Raw genomic sequence first — 21,479 nt, 5'->3', positions numbered from 1 at the left:
ATGGGAGGGAACATGTGACAAACTTATCAGAAGAACATCTATTTCTGCAAGCAACTAAATAATTTTAATTTGCTTTATAGTTGTTTACTGCACATAAAGTTGTCTGTTAGCTATTAACAGACCACTTTTAACAAGGATCCAAAAAAAAGCTGATCACTATTATGCATCATTTCACAAAATGCATTAAACTTCTAGGTCATAAAATTAGTTGATTATCCTATGTTATAACTCTAATCAAGACCTTCTCCTTAATCAGACAGGCTAGGTGCAAGAAACAAAGCATCACACAAAAAGAGCATGAATGGTGAAAGTTTTTTAATATTGAAAAAGTTTAATTTCAGAAGCAGTTTGAATACAAATGTGAGGTATTTCAGAATACAATTCACTGAACATTTCCACAGTATAGCAAGAAATCAGTCAGTACAAAAAAACAAAAAAACAAACACTAGATTCATTTAATACTAATGCTCTTAAGAAATTGTTTAAAAGAGTAACTGTATTTAGCCCAAGGAGTTATCAAACAATCTCTTAAGGAGTTTTGATGATATTCAATGTTCAGACAATAAAATAATAAAGTTTACTGTGTGATATGTAAACGTGTGATTTCTTTTTTTCTCAGTTAAACTTGTGAATATTGTCAGTTTTGACTTACACTTTCAAAAAAATGTGTATACATATACAAAATTGCTTTGGCAAAATATATACACAGACATGATTAGCCTCCCTATGCCATTATAAATGCCTAACAATGAATTAAAGGCTAAGAGTTAGCAAAAAAAAAAAATTAATTCCAAAACTTTTTACATCACATTGTATGAGATCAGCTTGTTTTGAAAAAACAAAAAAAACAAAGAGGAAATCAACCTATGAAAGGAAGCTGGTAAAGTTTCTGTTTGCATGTGGTTGCATGTCATAAATGTGTGGATGCAGAAAAACTAAAGAATATTGGTGTGTAAACAAGCTTGGTGGAAATGCCTCAAAAGTAGCAGACATTGTAAGAGAACCAACTCCAGTTTAGGAGTTTTCAGGAAGCATTCCACTTCGCCTGACACAGCAGAATGTGCGGGAACTGATTGAAAGCTCAACGCTTCTCGTTATGAATTTTAGGACGTTCAGGAGCTCCCTTCCAATCAGCCCGGCAACACTGATCCTTCCCACACCACCTCGGAAACTTATGCCATTTAAGTTCCTCGTTAGCCTGTGCTGTAAACAAGTTGGAACATTGGTCTTCCTTCTCGTTTTTTTTTAAGAGCGAGAGTAGCGACAAAAAGTCAGCGAGGACCTCAAAGTGAGGAGAGGAAGTCCTTCAAGCTTCCCTTCTTTTTGCCCTGGCTGTCCTCTCGTGTGAGGATTTTGCTGAGACGCTGAACCACCCAGTTTTTGGATTTGGAGGAAGACTTGGAGGAAGAAGAACTCGACCCTGAAGTAGTGGAAGTAATTGAGGATCTAAAGGAATGAGACAGAAGATACAAAACTCAGATAAATGTAGATTTTAATTATGCTGGGAAAACCCCCCAAAAAAACTTAAGTTATGATTTAATTATTAACATCAATATGATTGGGTAATGTACCTTGGTGTACTAGACGGTGTCTTATCTTTGCCAGGGGTCTTGGGTGTGGTCGTGTTGGATCTGCTGCTGGACTGGGGAGTCTTGTATTTGCCAGCGCTCCCTGGTGTGCTGTGGGTCTTAGCGAAGCTGGATATAAAATCTCTGTTCACCCCTTTGTGTATGGATGTCTTACTGCAAGCGTGGCAGGTGGCCATCTGGAATAATGAGAGAAACAGGACATATTCATTAATTCTTCATGACCCGAGTTCTCATGCGAAATGAAGTTTTCAGGTCAAGGTGGATGCAGGCTCGTCAAAAAGTCCAGCAAAGTTTAGTTTTTTTTTTAGTTCACAAAACATTTCTGGGAGAATATTCAAGACTTAGTAGTCAGGTTTATGTTTTATACCCTCGTCAAACATAATTGTATTTTTCAGGAGCGGTATTGATATGATGGGGCTGTTGCTGTGCAGTTTGGCCTATTTGAATAGCAGATGTCGGCTCTAAACGTTAAATACTCTAGACAGAATTTCTTCATGAGTATACAGTTCCGACACACTTACACATGACCTATCTCAAAGCAGAGAAATAAAAAATAAACCTGACATATAATGCGGATGTCGGAAAATAAAACATCTGGCTATGTCGAAGAAAAACCAGTAGACGCCAGTAAACGTCAGAAGGCGAAATGTTCCCATTTTTAGAACCTCATGATTCAAGACGGCAGTCCAAGATCCCTGCCTCCAGTAAACATTAGCGGCTCATTAGGTTAGAGTCGAGCATGAAGAAATACAATTGTGTTGTTGCTTACAGAGTTAGATCGTCAGTAATCAAATTAGTGAAAATTGGAGTCTTACAAAAAAAGGTAATTTTAACCACATTGACTGATCAAGAGAGCAAGTCCAGAGGTGATCAACAACCTTTTGTAAAATGTGCAGTTTTCCAACAGTTTGCTTTTCTTTTTAAAGCATAAATTTAAAGCAACTGAACCAGATTAAAAACACAGTAATTGAAATCATATTGAACCAGATTAAAAACACAGTAATTGAAATCATATTAAGAGCCAAAGTTTCCAAGAAGAAAAGAAAAGCCAGAAAACTATTTTTTAACAGCAAAAACAACCCACTAGTTTTCTCCTTGAAGCAATGTTTTTGAACGTATAAAATGATCCGTAGATTTTAATTGTTCAACTAATTCCTAACATGATTAAAAGCAAATCTAGTCTGTCTCAAGTCATGTAGAGTTGGCAAAGTTTTAAAACCGGTTGGAGCTGCTGACAAATGCTGAGGAGGTGGAAAACTCACCGAGACGAACGTAGCCATTTCAAGAGTCTGACAGGTGGTATGCGTTGAGGAGTCGAGGATGCCGGAGTTCAAACTGACTGAGTAGAAAGTGTTTACTACACCAGTCTGCGTGTCCAGCTTTATAAAGGCCCTCACACTGACCCTCCCACTGTTACGCAGGGGCGTGGCTCAAAGGAGAACCAGCCAATGCTCTGCAGAAACACAGTCTAGAGTAGTCAGGAATATGTGAACCTAATGCAGGGTTCATGTAACTGCAACATGCACCAAAAAGCTAATTTATTGATGATTTAAATTAAAAAGTGATAAATTAACTAATTATTTCAGTTAACAGAATTATTTTCAGCCAGTATTAGCAATAACTGCCAATGAGCCTTTTACAAACAAGTCATTGCAGACTTGTTTTAATTCAGCCATATATGGGTTTTCTAGCATAAATGGCTCATGCTGTAGAGCCTCAAATTTATTTAAGCCAGGACTTTGACTAATCCACTCCAAAACCTTTTTTTTTTTTTAAGAACCATTCAGAGGAGGAGTTAGACATGTTCTTTGGATTACTGACCTCCTGCACAACACAAGTCTTCATTGACATCATCAGGATATTTTTTGGTGCTGTGAGTCTTTTGGTTTCTTTTGGTCAGTTATGTTTTTGTTTTTTTTATCACAAAAAACCCCCAAGAAACGCTTGTTTTGTTTTTGTAACCAAGAAACGTTTCCATTAATGTCATATCTGCTTGTTCTTACTGTTGTATCATAAACACTGACTTTAACTGAGGCTTCATGGATGAGTCACCAATCCGGTCTAGAAGTAATTTTTGGAGGCCAGCCTCTCACATGGGAACTTTCACCACTAAACCATTTATTTGTTGTTATTATTTATGTGTTGCCCTTTGAGATCTTCATCAGACAGACTTTATGTAAGCAGATAATTGACATGATGCTGGGCCATGTTGGTTTTTCCCTTAGGGAAAAAAACCAAAACAAAAAACAGAAGACAAATGTTTATATTAAGTCGGATTGTTCTTGTGAGATATTAATAATGAACTTAATCATTAAGCAAGAAAAAAAAAGAAAAACATAAAACTGTAAGCAGACAAATACTGTTTGATAGCACTAAGTTTACTGTCTGATTTTAATAATCACAAACTTGGACTAAATATCAACAACACTTGGTAACTATTTTATTAAATATGCTTTTTGCTCATAATGTTGTCTATAAAGTAATACTTGGAGACAAACAGATATTTAGTTGGCTAGACAGGCTATCTGCTCAAGTAGCCTGCTGCTGACTAACAAACATGGCACCCCAAACCTGCTTGTTGTAGTTTTAAAGCAGCATTACTCTCATAACGCTTTTATAGTTTGAACAACATTGTCACCTGTACTTGTACCTGCTAAATTCGTCTGCCTTGAAATTAAGGAAAACATATGTGAGGCGTCTTTCAGTCAAATGACAGCCAGTACCACCTACAGAGCAAGGTAAGTGATATAGTAAGATAAGTGTATGCTCCACACAGAGAAACCTCCAGTCATTTGGTTGGTGTGTTATCAAGATAATTTAAAAAAAACAGCAAAAGCATGACATGCAACATTTGTAGTTTTTTTAAAAAGTGTAATTTCTTAAAGAATTGGTATACCTTCCTACCAGAAACAGGCTAATGCTTACTTGGTAAGTCCTTTCAAGTCAAATTTTTCAGCATGTAATATTCTATGATGTTTAAAGGCTGATGTTGCCTCTAAACGTCAATGTCATCAGATATTGTTTATCTGGCGACAAACAGAAATGAAACAATACACACAGAGATCTGAAGAAATGAGCAGTAAGGCAGGAAAGATTCCTATCACATTCTACTGGTGTTCCGGCAACAACGACCTCTGCCTTCCGGTAAATCATTACAGCTTCATCAAATTAAGCCCAAACAGAAAACTGAAAGCTACGGTTTGCTCTAGCTACTGCAGCCTTCATCAACACATACTGGAACGAATTATGGTCATAGAGACTTATGTAAACGCTTTGATTTCACTGGTTTGAACTCGCTGACCGGTCACGATGTTTGCTGGGATTGATGGAGTGGCTTGTACTGAAGGGTGTGTTGCTCAGAGTTCTGGATGAAACGCAGACGGACAGCTGGCTACAGATGTTTACAGCTGCTGTGACATCATGCTGGTTTATCCTCCGTTTTGCACTGCCGACCCAGAAGACCCTGCAGCACTGCAGTATTGGAACACAACTTTGAAACGGCAGCTCTTTTGCTGGGGAACTAGATTTACGAAATGGATATAACAGGAAGTCCAAGCCACAGCGCCACGTGTGCCTGTTTAATTTACGCTAATCCTTTGACATGTTGCGAATGCAACTTGGAGGGGCACACGTGAGCTGCTGCCATGAAGAGATTTAATTTCTTCATCTTCCGAGTCTGGCTGCGGACAAATAAGCACCATGGTCAATCAAGCATATGGCACAGGTGAAATGCTTCAGGACAGAACAGGGGATAAGAACCTATTTATGCACATCTGGAGGAATATTAAGAGTATTTTCTATTGGTGAAAGTTAAAAAAAATAAATGGAGGTTGACCATATGGTCAGACGGATCAAAAAGTACATAGGATTCTTTTATCAGTCTATTATTCTCTCCATGTTGTGTATTTTTAGAGAAGTATTTTCAGCCCTTATCCTTCAAAACAAATATATAAAGTTTCTTATCAGACTTGCATGCTTGTGTGTGTGTGTTTTTTTCCCTCAATGGCCAACACAGATGACAGAAATGCTTAACCTTCACCCCAAAACAAATATATCATAGCTGTTTAGTTTTGGATTTCATGCATGACAGCAGATGCAGCTATTAAGTTTAATGCTGTTGGCAGGTGCTGTTATGAAGGCAGGACTAATTCATCTGTCAAGTCGCACGATGCCTGGATACTGAAGAACACTGGTTCTCACGCATGCACAGGCTGGGCAGAAACGGCAATGTCATATTGCAATTCTGAACAAACTGTTTTACATAACAAACTGCGCACGGACACGTTAATCCTTTTGGGGTCGGACTGATCACGTATCAGACAACTTAAAAGAATAAGCTGCAGAAACGCTGATGTCACCGTCCACAGTGGAGCCATTTTCACATCAACAAGAACTGAAAGGGTGACAATTGAGAAGAACAGCCTTTGCTCCAAAAGCGACACCTTCAAGCTCGACTGAAATGTGCAGCTGCCTGCTTGGACCAAACAGAGAATCGACCAAACATTAGCGGGTCAGGGGGTGTTTATACATTTGAGTCAGCACATATAATCTCATCCCCAATGGTTTAAATAAAACAAATTTCAAGTCTGTGTGTATAAACTTCTGGACTTGGTAGTTTCTCTAAATTAAGAGCAAATTTACCAGGAGCATCATCTGCAATGTGAGCCACAGTCTCATTAAGCATGAGCTTATGCATACGTTTAAAAGAAATAGCTTTAGGATTTAATAAGCTTAGAAGCTAAACCTATAAAGACACACAAGCCCAAACAGACCCATATAAATCAATTTTGCAGATGGACTCCTTCTATATTTAGCCTCGGCTGCATAAATACCTCCCCTTCCCGTATTTCTCTCTTGGTGCCAGAGGTTGGCTTGGGTTGATTAGTCTGACCTTAGCATTGTGATATAGCCAAAGGGATGAAGATGAGCCGACCGACACGGCGACTGACTGAATTAAACGCATGTTGAGATCCTGAGCTCAGATAATCACCCATCACAAATGTTTGTAAGTGCAATGTGTTGATGGTGATGTAGACAAATATCTGCTGGGCTGTGAAAGTCATCACAGAGAACATCGATTCGGCACAATGAACCTGAAGGAAGAAGAGCAGCCGGGGGTGATCGATACGCGTCCCAGCATGGCTGAGCTTTTCTATAACAACAGCTGATCACTGTGATCGGATGCCATTAGACAGTTTCACCGTTTGGAGGCCAACGGCTCGATAAATGCAGAGAAAAGTGTATGTAATCTGCGACATGGCGCCATTTTAGAAAAAAATAAATAAAAAATGTCATGTGCATTTATCTCTTCCAGTCAGTCTCTGGTCATAATAGAGGTTACATTTTCTCCTGCGCCACTCATCTGATACAAGTCAAACTGCACCACAGAAAGGACAGAGAGGCTTCTGCTGAATTACTGGTAGTCTGTGGCGTTGTGATAATGTCCAGTCAGTCAGATTGGACAAGATGATTTTAATCGTGATGCTTGAACTTTTATAATCTGTTGCCTCTTCCTCCCTGGTATGTGCGAAAAAGTTATACCAGCCTGCACATGTTGTTACAGAGTTCCTTACCAAAGACTATCAAAGATATAATTTTATGACATAATAATCTAATGAATTTAATCATAACTAGAGGAGACGGAGCCTTTGGTTCCTAAATTGCGGGATGAGTTCCTGCTAACGGTCAGGCAGCCCTGTCTCTTCCTGCTTTTAAAGCTAGTTTAAAAACATTTTTTCTCTTTTGGTTTTAAGCCCAGAGTGAGTGTCTTGATGTTGCACTCTGTGTGTTTGTGATGTTTTTATTCCTATTGTTTAATACTTGTCTTTTTGTTTTACTGTTGTTCTTTGTTTTTATTTTTGCACAGCACTTCGGTCAGCTGCTATGCTTTAGAAATAAAATGGTATGGTACGGCATGATATAAGCAGAACCTCCAGCACCTACTGAAATACTTAGGAGGATTTATGTATGTGCATATTCAAGCCTCCACATATTGTTTTGAAGCGTAAAAAAAAATCCACTATGAATTTAAACTTCTGTGCTCAGCTCCTATTGAAAAAAAAAATAATAATAATTCAAGTATTGAGCTGTACAATCACAAAAGCAGCAAAAAGAACAGCTAAAATAAATCTTACTAAACGATTGACCGGAACTACATCTTTGTCTTGCGGACACGCACAAAAAAGATTCCAATGTGTTTTTTCACATCAAAGATGTTTAACACACAGAGAAATGGACAAAACAGCTTGGAGACAGATGTGAATTTAGAAATCACCGATTATCATTAGAGGTGATGAATGGGGCCTGGGTGGCTTCATGAATGTCACTAATGTGAGGACGTGCTGCTGGATTCAGTTACAGCTGAGAAGAACCGCAAATCCTGGTGAGTCAAGGAATCCAAAAGCTGCTCACTGGGGGCTCATAAATAAGGACCAACATGATTCATTACAGTTAAAGCAACAAAAGGATCACAAGTATACAGAATTATTAATAACATTAAGATTAAATAACGTGAGGCAGAGAGCAACATAGATGGCATGCCACAACGATGTAGTAAGTCTCTGTTTGTATTTAGCTGGACAGTGTGTACCCTAATTTAAAAAATACATAAATATGAAATAGAAATGATAAAATGCACTATTTTATGTTCAAATGAAAGGACTATTTAAAGCTGTACAAGAATTTAATACTACCATTTTTCTTCTGTTAAGGGGAAAGTTGTTTAGTTTACGTGCAATACTTGTCCTGTTTTTGAGAACATGTCTGCTTGAAGACAAACGGCATGACAGGAGAGAACAAGGGGCTCGTGAGGTTAAAAAAAATAAATAAGAAAAAGTGATTATAACCGGACAACTAAATCAACTGTTAGTGAATCCAAGTTCTCTTCGGTCATTAACTACCCAAAACACCGTGAGTATATTTAGCGGGGCAAACGACTGAACTGAATATGTCTCCACTGTAATAAATGATCCTCCCGAGAAGTGTAAATCTACTCTCAAGGAGGACGGAGGGAAATATGGAAGAGGAGAATATGCTGTTCTTCTTCGCTCCATTTACGGTCCGTCTCCCTCTTGTGGGGGCTGCAATCCAACTTATTTCCATATCCGCTGCGAGATAACCTGTCTAGCATGCATAAACATTTCTGATTTATAATATCTGCAGGACATAAGCTCCGCAGGGCTGAGGAAAGCCTGTTGTGTGTTGGCATCCACCCCAAGGGCAGCACATACATGCACACACACACACACGTCAGGGAGGCAATATGGTGTGAAATTAGAGGGTGAGGGGTGATTTACGGCTTTGAGTATAAATATTCTGAGCATCTCAGTGAATGAGTGTGTTTACAACGGGCACGTGTTTTTCTTAAACCAGCATCAAACTTTAGAGACAAAGCTGCAAGCAATCTCCTTGGAACCACATGGGTAAAAAAAAAAGGCACTCAAAAGAATGTAAAAACAAAAACAAATAATGTGGAGCATTAATAAATAGTTCACGAGCTAATTTAAGTAACTCACAGCATCCTTCGGTCTAAAACAGGACCGCACAAATGTTGACACTTCAAGCGAACAAGAACAATGGGTACCAAGATCTGCTAATACTCATACCTGGTTTAAAATAAACTTGTGTCAGGGGCTACACACTCACACACACATGCAATCGCGACTTGGTTACAGTAACCTAGCGCCGTGATTCATATCTGATGAAGCGGCTTTTTGTATTTGACAGCAAGAAGATCAGACAAATGTGAGCACAGCCATAAAGCTCTGTGTTGACACAGTGGTAAAGCACTAGCAAAGGAGTTTAAACAAGTCTAAAGGAAGACAGAGGAGACTCCAGCTAAGGGAATGTAAAATGTTTTAATGTAGATGTAATATTGAACATAGATAGACTAAAGTCTACTTGCTTTATCCAGGCTATTAGAGTCAATTGAACTTCTGAACAAGTTGTTAAGACTTTGGAAGAAACTACAAGTATTTATATTTTGTACTGGGTTGTCAGCAGTTCATGGTTGGAGCTTTAAAAGGCTCAGCTATGGGATTATTGCTGATTTTTTTGTTTTTAAGTAAAATTATGATAAGTATGTCGATTACAGGTGAGCAGCTGAGTGACAATAAAATCTGTCTATGTCTAAATAAAAGCAGTTAGATGGTGCCAGGTATTCTTGTGTCTGTATTTTCACTCACAGCTCAACTGTGAAGATACAGGTCAATTTAAAATTCACACAGCAACAACCTGCAAAAGGATTTTTAGAATATTTTTGTTTGCAAAATGACCAACCATCTATGTCTGTCCTGCTAAAAAAAGGAATAACATCCACAAAGTGCTCAAATGAAAAGAACTAAGAATCACCAATGCAGATGTTTGTTTTTAAAACATAAAAAAGGAACCTACATTTTGCCAATTCAGCATTTATCACACTTGGTGTGTTTCATAAATACATAAAAAAAACAACATAAAAAGCAAAACAATTGTAAAATGCTGAGTATTACGGTTTGGGCCCTTTGAACCAGGGTTGATTTTTATCAATAATAAATTTAAAACATTTTCTACTTTTACCTCCAAGTCAGAGCTACAGAGTCTGGCTCTCAGACTGACAAACACCTCACAGTCTGAGTTCTCAGCTACCCCGCTGTAAAAATAAAGCAAGTAAGCATCTCTGCATTTTTACAACCTGCTTTTAAAAAAAAGGTACTGGAGGTATATATACTGCTAAAAAAAAATAAAGGGAACACTTAAGTGTTCACTTATTTAATTTCCCATAAACATTAACCGCTATCTTCCTGAGAATGACTAACAATATAACAGGTGGAAAAAAACAAAGCAAAGTTCTGACTTTTATCTCATCAGGGAAACTTAAAACGGAACTAAAGCGAGCAGCTCTCGAGTGAGCCAGAGCTCACACTGGGATTAATCTTTTTCACACACATACCGTATACGAAACAGGGTTCATTTAATTAATTATCTAAGCTGAATATTTTTGGAAGTATGCCGTTTAAGTGGAGGTGAGGTAAAAATAGAAGAAAGGAAAATTCTCAGGTATAAACAGTCCTTGAAGCACCTCTGCCGCTTCTATTTTGAAACCATGACTGCCATCTTCTATGTTTAAAGAACACTAGAAAATATTTTCCTCCTGCCACTTTGCTGTTGCCATGCTCTGCTCATCTGCATGGAATCTAGGAGCTAAACAAAGAGGACCACTCCACATTCCTCCTCTCTCATCTTTACCGATCCAACAAACACCTTGCTATTGCCCCTCAACTGAGGGCAGGTGGAGGCCAATTCCAGTCGACTCGCCAGAAGACGACAGGGCAGCGACCATTTGAACAAAAAAAAAAAACAACAAAAAAAAACAGAATAAAAATATCTGTGGGTGACATTCACGGAGCAGATAATTTCACAAGGAAGTCTGCATAAACACTGTTCGTTGTAATGACAGCTGACACGTGAGTAAGAGCAGATATGCGCAGTCACGGCTGAGTGAGGCCCAAAGTAAACACAGAGGACGTTTGATGACAGCGTAGTTTAACAGGAGAGCTAATCTTGGCTGAAGCTGAACCAGAAATAATGATACTTATTACATGTTCTGTGGTACCAACAACTTTGCTCCCATCTGTAAATCCAATTTAAGTAACAGATGCATAATTTTGGAGCATATTTTATTCACGAGTTCATACACTATAAATACTCCATGATGACAGTGGCATCAAATAGAGTTAAAGAGACGTTCAATTAAAGTTCAGACAGGTATTTTCTAGCTGATAAATTGATTTAAAAGGTATCTTTCCATTGCAAACACAACACTAAGGGATGAGATAAATACAACCTTGCAAAATGAGACTTGGTAGTTCTTAAAAAAAAAAAAAAAAAAAGTTATACATGCTTGTGTTTCCTGGGATTTCTTGCAATGAATTTTGAACACCTGAGAACTCAGAATCAAACTCCACTGAATCATGGAGCAATTTAAAAAAACAACAACTATTTATAGACTAATAAACATTCTTGGTGTTATTTTTCTTCACATTATTACACATACAAGAGTAAAAATGGCTTAAAATAAACAGATTACGACACTTCTCTGATTTTTACTTGTAAAGGGACAATAAGCTTTGTTTCTTATTCACTCCTTTTTGGTTATGCCAGCTACTTTTCCTTGGTTATAGTGTTCTATAGTTATTGTGCTTCCTTCAATTTTTATTTGCTGTTGTGCGATGTATGGTATTACGCAACAAGTGAGAAGCTAGGTATTACTTGCATATTCAAAATAAATAAATAAATGAACAAAAAAATTACAAAATCTCTCATTTTGCATCCATTGTCTAGCACATAAAAAAAATCCAAATAGACACACTGGAGTTCAACAGGTCATGGCATATCAATATTGATGGAAGACATGACTTCAAAAACTCACAAGTCTTTCTATCTATGGATCCATGTATGCTCCCACTGTATAAACATGCCAAGTTATGTGATTGTTATTTTCAGTGCTGTCACAGACGGAGTTCCTGCTCGCTCATGATTCTGACCGCCTATTAAGCAGCTGTCTCCTCTCTGATTGGTGTCAAGGAGTCGACAACTTCAGTGTGAGACAATTTATTATGGTAATATTGATGGAGCACTCACAGGAGTCCACAAAGGCAGAAGAAGAAGAGCACACAGCGAGCAACGGGTGTTAAAATTACTGCTACTGCTGTTTCACGTTCAGAACTTTGCTGTGCTCGTCCTTTCGCTACTTCCCATCGCTATCTACCCCATTTGCCCTTAAAGTAAATTGCATAAAACAATAAGGGAAGGGTTCAGACTTTCTCGTGAGGCAAAGATTCTGCAAAGCAAATGAACCCAGGCAGAGTTTATTGAGTGCTCTCACTGAAGCAGCATGAGGTGAATGTCAGACGGGCTCTTCAGTGTTTCTCTCCAATTTCAGCTGACGGATAGAAGGGAAAGAAGACCCCGTGGTTGCACAATCCATCACCAGCACCCTCTTCTAAATGAGATAACCAGGAGAGTGGGAGTGTGACAGCCAAAATATGCTTTCCATTTTGTCACTGGTAGGTGCCATCCATTAGGAGGACAGGGGGAAAAGAAGCAGTGTGACCAGCAGCGGAGGACATGGATTCTCTTCCAGGTACGCCAAATATTAAACTAAAGGCCATGGTAAAGGGAGAGGCATGAACAAAACATTATTAAATAGCTACTTTGTATTACAACAGGGATTGTTTTCTAACGTGGAAAATAATAAAGATAAACTTTATTGTTTATCTTTGCATATGAGCAAATTTGGGTTCAAAGTCAAGAGAATGATTGGAGAATTATCTTTATACACCGACCTGCAAACATACATCAACAACATACCATCAAATTGATCATCAAGCCAGGTTATATGAGTTCATAAAAAATAAAAAAAAACCTTTAACTTTTAATTAACGTAGGATTTTATGTACTGGAATAACAAAATACTGCACCACCACACATCCAGTTGAAGGGATTTTTCAAGAGTGTTACATTTTCTGCAACATTTAAACATAGCTGGGCTGCTTTACATAGATTTTTGTAGCAACTCTGCCTTAAAATTATGATTTTGGATAGAAGGGAAATTCTAAACTCAGACTAGCGTTATCTTTACTCACCACCATTGAAGGCGACTTTTGGAAGCGGATCAGGAGCTTTTTTTGCGCCAGGCTCAACCATTTTCCTCTGGCTCTCCTAAGCAGCACTTGCTTCACCCGCGCAGAAGGACGCCGCTTTGGCCGCAGCCGCACCCGGTGGTTATCGGGCTTCAGCCACTGGCAGCAGTACGAACACAATGACATGTCCTGCAACAAGCTGTGGACCCAAACTTTGTTTATCTTCTCTTGTCCTGAAATGACAAGAAGAAATCAGTCAAATGTTCCGCAACCTACCAAATTACAGCAGCTGACATTTCTGTGGTACAAAAAGAGGAAAACTAAATAGCAATTGAGAAAGTTAATTATATTTATGCATCTCCAATCACATTAAACTCAGTCTCATCTATTAAAAATCAATCAGAATTGCAAATATGTTAATTGACCAGCAAGCCCTTATGCCATACTTTAAGAAATAAATATGAATATATTACAAAAATATATTTTTGAATCAAAATGTCCCTGTTGTGATACAATACAGTCAATCAACTAGAAATTGAAAGACTATATTGGATCGAGTCACTACTAATCAATCGTGATTGATTAATTGGAATATATTACAATGATTAATTAAAGAGAAAGAACACAATATAGAGCATCATGAGTTGATTATAGGTTTAACTTTAGAAACATTTTTCCCTCTCTCCAAAACGCAAACTCAACCTCACGCTGATGAGCCCAGCTTGAGAATCTCTATGTAAGGTGCATGAAGGCAAAACAAAACAAACCTTGATAAGAAAGATATAGTGAACAAAGCAAAAAAGTTAAACTAAATGATAAGTTTGGAACCAAATTTAAGCCAAGTTCCGTAACTTGAAGTAGGACTCTTTAAATATTCAACCAACAGGAACAGACACAAGAACGCATTACGTTTTCAGACCATTAATAATCGTGGGTCTTTAATTCCTAAGATTTTAATTCCACAGTCCAATTAGTTGTTCTCACAACAATACTGTGTGTTCTGCAGACAAGCCAGTTGTTTCTTTCTAAAGCACCGGCTCCCGTTCTATTTGCAGAGTGAAACCTTAGCAGTCTTTGTTAAGTAGCGTCATTCTCCGCGCCCTGATGTGGTCTATGTTGGCACGGGTCAGAACACGCGTGTGCGAGCGCGCGCTTGATCCCAACCCGCAGTCTGCTGCAGACAGCTGGACGGCGGGGTATGTTTGGCCGCGGATTTAGTGAGTTTCATCAACCTTGACAAGCCGGTGACAAGGTCCTGCTCGCTACTTTGTTTTGTGGTTCTGGCTTTTACACATGCAAGAATTTAAAGGACAACTTCAAATGAAAGGGGAGACCAGAGATAAAAAAAAAGAAAAGATTCAACTTACTTTCAGGCTGGTATGGCAGATGCCTGTGAAAGAAGAACATGAGATGAGATTAGGCTTTAATAAAATTGTAAATAATTTAAATCATTAAAAAAATATATGTATGCTTTCTTGTGCATTTTATTAGGTTACTTGTGCATAACAAAATAAAAATATATATAACTTTTTTCTTTATTTCTCGCCTATGAATGGATTTCCGGAAACAACCTATTAGAGGGTGGAAAAATCAATCTAGAAAAAAAATGTTTGACACCGACTTCTCTCCTCCTGTTATGTGTGGTGGAAAAACTCCAACCGGAAACCCGGTGGGGTCTCTCCCGAGCAATATAGGGCAAGTTCACCTTCCCAGAGGGCCTCGTCTACTTTTAGAGCATTCTCAATTAGATATTTGCACAAACATTTTAACTAAGCCACCGATAAGCCCTGCTAAAATTAGCTCTGGGCCTGAATCAATGACTGGGGTCATTTGGCATCCAGCTGCACGTGAGGCCGGGTCAGGCTTATGGAAAAGAGAGGGAGGAGATATCGGGTTGTTTTTAATCTGGAGCTGGCCCACAGCGGAAGGATGCTGCATCCCACTGTGGGCCAGCGTTGAACTTTTTCACATTTTGTCACATTTACAAAAACAAACTTCAATGTATGTTGATTCTCTCTGAAACACTGTCTGTATTAGAGCTAGATGGGGTTTAATGAATCTGATGCTTTCTGTGGTGGACAAAGATTTGTGATTTAAATACCAAGTCCAGTCATTAATGCTACTACTCATTAAGGACTGGAAAACATTTTCGGATTATGTCGAAGCCTTTCCAGAAGACGCGTAATTAAAGACAAGCTGTAGTTCTCTGCAGAGGACCTTGAACGGTTTGAGAAAAAAAAATGCTTAAATTCTTCAGAAAGCTGTTTATTCTAACACTTTCTGCTAATTAGGCAACATAATATTCGACTCCCTCAAGATCCAGATGCAAAACCACAATTCAAATAACTGCCTTAGTTTAACCTTAAAGGAGAGCGACTACTACACAGTCTGATTGCAGAAAACCTTGTTTTGAAATTTTCCGGCACGCAATCAAAGCAAAGACCCTGGGGTCTTCTGGGAATTCAGCCTTCTTCCTTTTTCTCAGATGAGCTGGCTCCCAGAAACTGCAGACCACAACGACACACCCCACTGCACGGAACTCATTATCATACTTGTCATGCATCTCCTTTTAAGTGCATACTTCGTTGTGGTGATAGAGACGGGAGATATGTGCTGTAAACATGAACTGCGGTCAGCAGGGAGATGCGATCTGTAAAGGACTGTGTGGTTCATAAAGAAAAGAGGGACACACACTTAAAATAAAACTGGAACTGATATTGATATTAACTCTTGTAGACACTCAATGTTAATCTAAACATACGCTGTGATGGTAGACAACATACGTGATTTATTATATTTTATCTGCTGTCCCCAACTGAGATGCAGAGTCAAAGCGGTGATTAAAGGGCGTGACTACACATCCAGCTCAAGAGAGAAAATTAGACAAGACTTTAAGAATTATTTTCAGAGATTAGGCAAAACTTTCACCAATTATAAAGTGGTTTTCATTCGGGCTTCAATAAAAGTATTACTGTAATAACTCTTTTGTGTTTGTTTTTCATGCAAAATCAAACTGTTTAAGTAAAGGTAAAAAAAAAGACATTGACAAACTTTAATGTCAAAGTAAAAACTGATTTATATAAAAATGACAAAAATACGAAACATAAGATAAGTGACAGCATTTATATTCACTCCCTTGAAAGTGACTGACCTAATTTAACAGAGGTCCAAGCAATGTTTCTAGTAGTCTCACAATAAGTGGAATATAGATCACCTGAGTAAGTGTTTGTCAAGTGGTTGTACTATAGAGACACCTATATCTGGTTAATTAATATTCCTAGCTACCGTTACAGCATGAAGACAGAAGAACACTTCAAGCAAATCAGAGGAAAGCTTATTACAAAGTACATGTCAGGGGATGGATCCAAAAAAATAATTGAAGCAAAATTATGGGGTGTTTATGTAGTCATTTACGTTGCATTACATATTTGTATTTACCTGCAATTATTTTGTGGAAATCAGTTTTGATTTTGGTATTAATGTTAAATGGCAAAGTTGTTAACATAAATTTTGTTGTCAATCATGATAGCTTTGTAAAAGCAATAGAAGGGTAAAAGAATCTATGGGGGTGAATACTTTTCATAGGTACTGTACATCAGGTCATGCCTTTCGAGTCACGATAAACTTTTAACACAATTTCACAAACAGTATTATCAAACTCTAAAAGTATCTTTTCTAAAAAAATATATATACAAAGATGTGACAGACTGGCGACCTGTCCAGGGTGACCCCGCCTCTCGCCTGGAACGTTAGCTGGAGATGGGCACCAGCATCTCCCTCCCAACCCCATTAAGGGACAAGGGTGTAAAGAAAATGGATGGATGGACAAAGACATGTAATCAAAGCACACTGACACTTGCTGTCATCCGTAGACTGAAAAAAGGTGAAGACAGCAGCAGTAGGCATTATTAGCACCACATTTAGTTGGCTGTATTTATGAGCATTACACACCCACAAACTAACATTCTACCGAAATAATGGCTGAGAGACCCTCAATGCAAATGGAAAATGGTGGAAGCACAAAGAAAAACAAAGAGGCATTACTGGGGTTATTTTAATGGACGCCGACAATAACCTTAACACAGTTCTTCACGTCTAGAGATGCTTAAAATGGGGATTCTTATCGGAGTAATTTTCTACCTATTATTCAGCCTCTCATTTTTCACCCTGGCTGAAGCCACTTTAATTAGCTCATCAAGTCAAGTGTAAAATTTTGGCTGCGGGTAATGTTTATGTCTTCCCTGCCAGGCACTTTGGTGTAAAAATGGATTTTGATAGCCGTCTAGAAATGCACCTCGAAATTGTGCCTGCTGCACAGTCGGTTGCTGTTAAAAACTGTCAGAATGTTCAGCAATATAACAGGTTATTATAGCCAGGAAATATGAGGACTAGACCAGAGTACTAATGTGACAGAATGATAACACACACATCTGTAAAATACCCCTGATTTGGGTTAAACAGTAGAACTCATGTTTCTGTTTCCATTCCTACAGACACTTTCGAGCTATGTCGCTTTAAAGCTCTTGGAAAAATTTTTTACCACCGACATTCGGAGCATGACAGCAAAGCTTTGGTATCATCAAGGAGTAACATAATGTGGAGTGAGAGGATTAAAGTTATTAATCCAGTTCAACAAACTGCCTTCAGAAGCCACCTGATCAGTAAAAAGGTCTACTGGTGTCTCTTTTCATTTCATTATGAATGCAGCATTTCTATATAGGCCTGAATAGTTTGGTCAGATGAAATAAAAATGAAAATGTTGGCCTACGTGAAAACTAACCACATACCAGTGAAACACTGGGAAAACAGCATCACGCCACTGCGATGCCCTTTTTCAGCAGCGACAGAGAAGTTGGTCCCATTTCGAGGAAAGCTGGACGTGACTAAAGACGAGGCAATCCTGTTAGAGGCAGCAGAAAAGTTGAAACCGGAGCAGAAATGTACCCTCCAGCAAAACAACGACCCCTGAACATACAGTCAAAGCTACAAGAGAACAACACTCGTGTGTTTGAACGGTCCAGTCAAGACTAAGGATACAAAGCAGAATAAAAAGCAACACTAATGAAGCAGCAAACTGTGACAGTTGTGGTAAATTGGAAGAAGGCAATACCCCTAACCAAGAATTGGCCAATCATCAAAAAGAAAATCAAAGAATGTGTGATGTTCTCCATGTTTATGAAACAAAAACTATAAAGACACAAGAAAACAGATTAAGTATACAGACAAAAAGAAGTTTGGTGTTAAGTTGCATCTAAACCAATGAAATGTATTTTACAGTATAATAAATAAATTAATAATTGGTTATAACACATCACAATATGACAATTAAGAGTCAGTTATCATTTACAAGGGAGAGTATAATTTGATCAGAAATGGCTAATTATCTTTTTATCGGCTCTAATGGTTGGTCAGATATTGAAATACAGAAAAATCTAATTTTGCTAATTAACCAGTCAGTTGAAACGAATAGTCCCCATGGACTATAAACACATCAACCAACAGCATAAACTTTAATGCATAAGGTTGAGGGATATATTCTTTGAGGTATTTATAGGTACAGTCTTGCACTTAGCTTATTTTCTTCTCGATTCAAAAGTACTACCTTTGTCGAAGGAGCAGGTTTGTGTTACTCTTTAGTTTTATAGTCCTTAGAATAAAGAAGCAGAATCGTCTAACAGGAAACGCTCAGATAAGACCTCTGAGAAAACCGGAAATCAGCCAGGAAAAAACCTGATTAGTGCTGTTTATTATGGCTGCATTATTCAATGTTAATTTAGAATCGGTCAACTCTGGTTCGGTGGGCTATTAGTGTGCTTTAAAATACCGGTGACAACAAAGTTACTAGTTTTAAACCAATAAAATTAAATTGCCCTCAGTTATTGATGAAGGTCTTCCACCTAGCGGACTCTTTGTGTCATTACACGGATACAGCACACAGTGGTGTGGCTTTAATGTAAAGCTACGTTTAACGTTGACAAGAAGCAATTCTTACATGAGATACCGTGACAGCTCCGGGCATTTCTCCTCATACATTAAAGACGCCTCCAGCAGAAACTGTGCAGCCATTTCACCAGGACGTAGCTGCATTTTCAAAAAAAAAAAAAAAAAACCCAAAACGGTCTCCTCGTGTGACTGTTGAAGAGTCTTCCCTAACTAAACGGAAATTACGTCAACCAGAAAAAAACTGAACTCTGAAATAGTCGTGTAGTAAAAACCGAGACTTTAAAGAAGCGAAAGTAAACACTGTTGGCACTGTTATCCTAAGATAGGTGGATATAAAGTGTGAAGATGATCACCGGGCAATCACACACGAACTTTGCGTCGCATGGCTCTGACGTCAGCGTCGTTGCATCATGGGAAACCGAGTAAAACTCTCTCTCTCTCTCTCTCTCTCTCTCTCTCTCTCTCTCTCTCTCTCTCTCTCTCTCTCTCTGTCTCACTATGGTGGTGGTCAGAGTAAAAGTATATTTTGAAGATAACCCTAATGCAGGCATTATATCTGTTCATTTAGATCACTTTTTTGCATTAAAAAGTGTTTTTTATTGGTCGGATATGAGACTTATTGTAGATGTCATGTTTTCATTAACTTTAAGTGAAAAATCACCATAATCAACAGAAATGGATTGTTTATAATTAGTCTGTATAATGTGTTTCATGTAGTGCATTGAAAGTAACATTTTAACATTCAAGTTGAAAAATCAGTAATTTTGAATTTCCATTGAGATTATTTCCACTTCTTCTTCTCCAGTTTTTATATGACAAATGTGGATCAATGGATAGAGCCGCCAGCTTGCAGTGAGAAAACTGTAAGTTCAACTGACAAGCAAAACATGCTTACCAAGTGGAACTGGTTGAAAGTTGTTCTAGTTTAAAGCAGACTGAGTAGTCAGTGTGACTAGAAAAGGGTCACCTGCTAATCACAAGATGAAAACATGTTTTATATGATTAAATACAATATCTGGCAGAGTTTCTGCACAATAACCTTACACAAGTCTCACAAAAGGAAGGAATTGGGATTTATTTTTTTCCTTCAATATACACTCACCATCTACTTTGTTAGGTAGACCTTAGTACTGTTTGACTTCAGAACTGCCATTATTCATGGATTTAATTCTACAATATTTTGAAAACATTCCCCTGAGTCTGTAGCACCATGCGCCTAAACATTTGTCAGCTGGATAATTATGGTGTAAATCTTTCATTTCACCATATAGGCCCTCAGGGAGATCTGATTTGAGATCTGGTTGCCATGGAAGCCATGGCTCATTGTCATGTTCAAGGAACTTGTTTGAGATGTAGCCATCAGAAGATGGCCACACTGTGGTCAGAAAAAGATTACCATTATCCGCAAGGTAGACAAAGCCATTTAAACACTGCTCAGCTGATTTCACAATAAGACAGGAGGGATCCATCCTTCCATGTGCTTTAAGTCAAATTCTAACCCAAACTAGGATGCGGTTGCTGAAAGGAAGACATGTCAGAGCAGGCAATGTTTTTACAGTGTGTTATTGTACAACTTTGGTGAGCCTGTGTAAATTGTAGCCTCTGTGTTTTTGTTTTTAGTGGATGAGAGTACCATTCTATGTGGTCTTCTACTTCTGGAGCCAGTTTTATTCTTTCTTTCTTTCAAAACAAGTTGTGTTTTGGGAGATGGCCTTTTGTATACTTACTGTTTTTCTTTTCAACAGAGACCTGACATTTCAGTTTCGGTCTATTTTGTGTCAAATAATCCACTTCTGTTTTAATTTAGTTGTTATCATTTACTGGCTAATACTCAGTAATTGCAGAATTTTACTTGTCTTGAAAATTTCTTTTTAAAATCACCTGTTTAAAAAAAAAACAGTTTATGATAAGGAGCTGGCCTTTTGGATGAGAAAGGGGCCCACATTATGACACATCCTTCACCATGCTTATTAATGGGTGGCTTTATGGTTGCTTTTCCTCGTATTCATCACTCAGCATTAGTTTAACCTAATGCTGAGTGACCAATCAGAAGTTACATTCTCATTTGTCATCAAGACAACCCAACACCGACGTTAGATTAACATCCTAATTGACAACTTCAAAGTTTCCTCGGCAGTCTTTTCTGGTTCCACGATCTTTGACGTCACAGCATTTCTTAAATCTTATTGGACAATGAGAACGCTATCATTGGATAATATTAGAATAGCTGTATAGACATCGCTATATCCGCACTCTGCCTATTAAACATTTTTTTATTACTATTTTTTTTTTTTTTTAGAGTTAGCATACTCGCTGACTATCCCAG

The 21,479-nt window shown here is 38.1% G+C and overlaps 1 protein-coding gene across 1 annotated transcript; it reads right to left on the bottom strand.

The window, feature by feature from the left end:
* Nucleotides 1-300: 300 nt before the first annotated feature.
* Nucleotides 301-19,552, bottom strand: rmp24 (ribonuclease MRP subunit p24). Its single transcript, XM_008421810.2, has 5 exons — nt 19,203-19,552; nt 14,578-14,600; nt 13,214-13,443; nt 1,572-1,765; nt 301-1,446 (listed from the first exon to the last, which is right to left on the bottom strand). Exons 1-5 carry the CDS (start codon nt 19,295-19,297, stop codon nt 1,284-1,286), a joined length of 705 nt encoding a protein of 234 aa, XP_008420032.1. The 5' UTR covers nt 19,298-19,552; the 3' UTR covers nt 301-1,283.
* Nucleotides 19,553-21,479: the final 1,927 nt, after the last annotated feature.

This window comes from Poecilia reticulata, linkage group LG11, assembly GCF_000633615.1.
Source record: "Poecilia reticulata strain Guanapo linkage group LG11, Guppy_female_1.0+MT, whole genome shotgun sequence".
Taxonomy (NCBI): Eukaryota; Metazoa; Chordata; class Actinopteri; order Cyprinodontiformes; family Poeciliidae; genus Poecilia; species Poecilia reticulata.
This window is presented reverse-complemented; position numbering and strand designations above follow the sequence as displayed.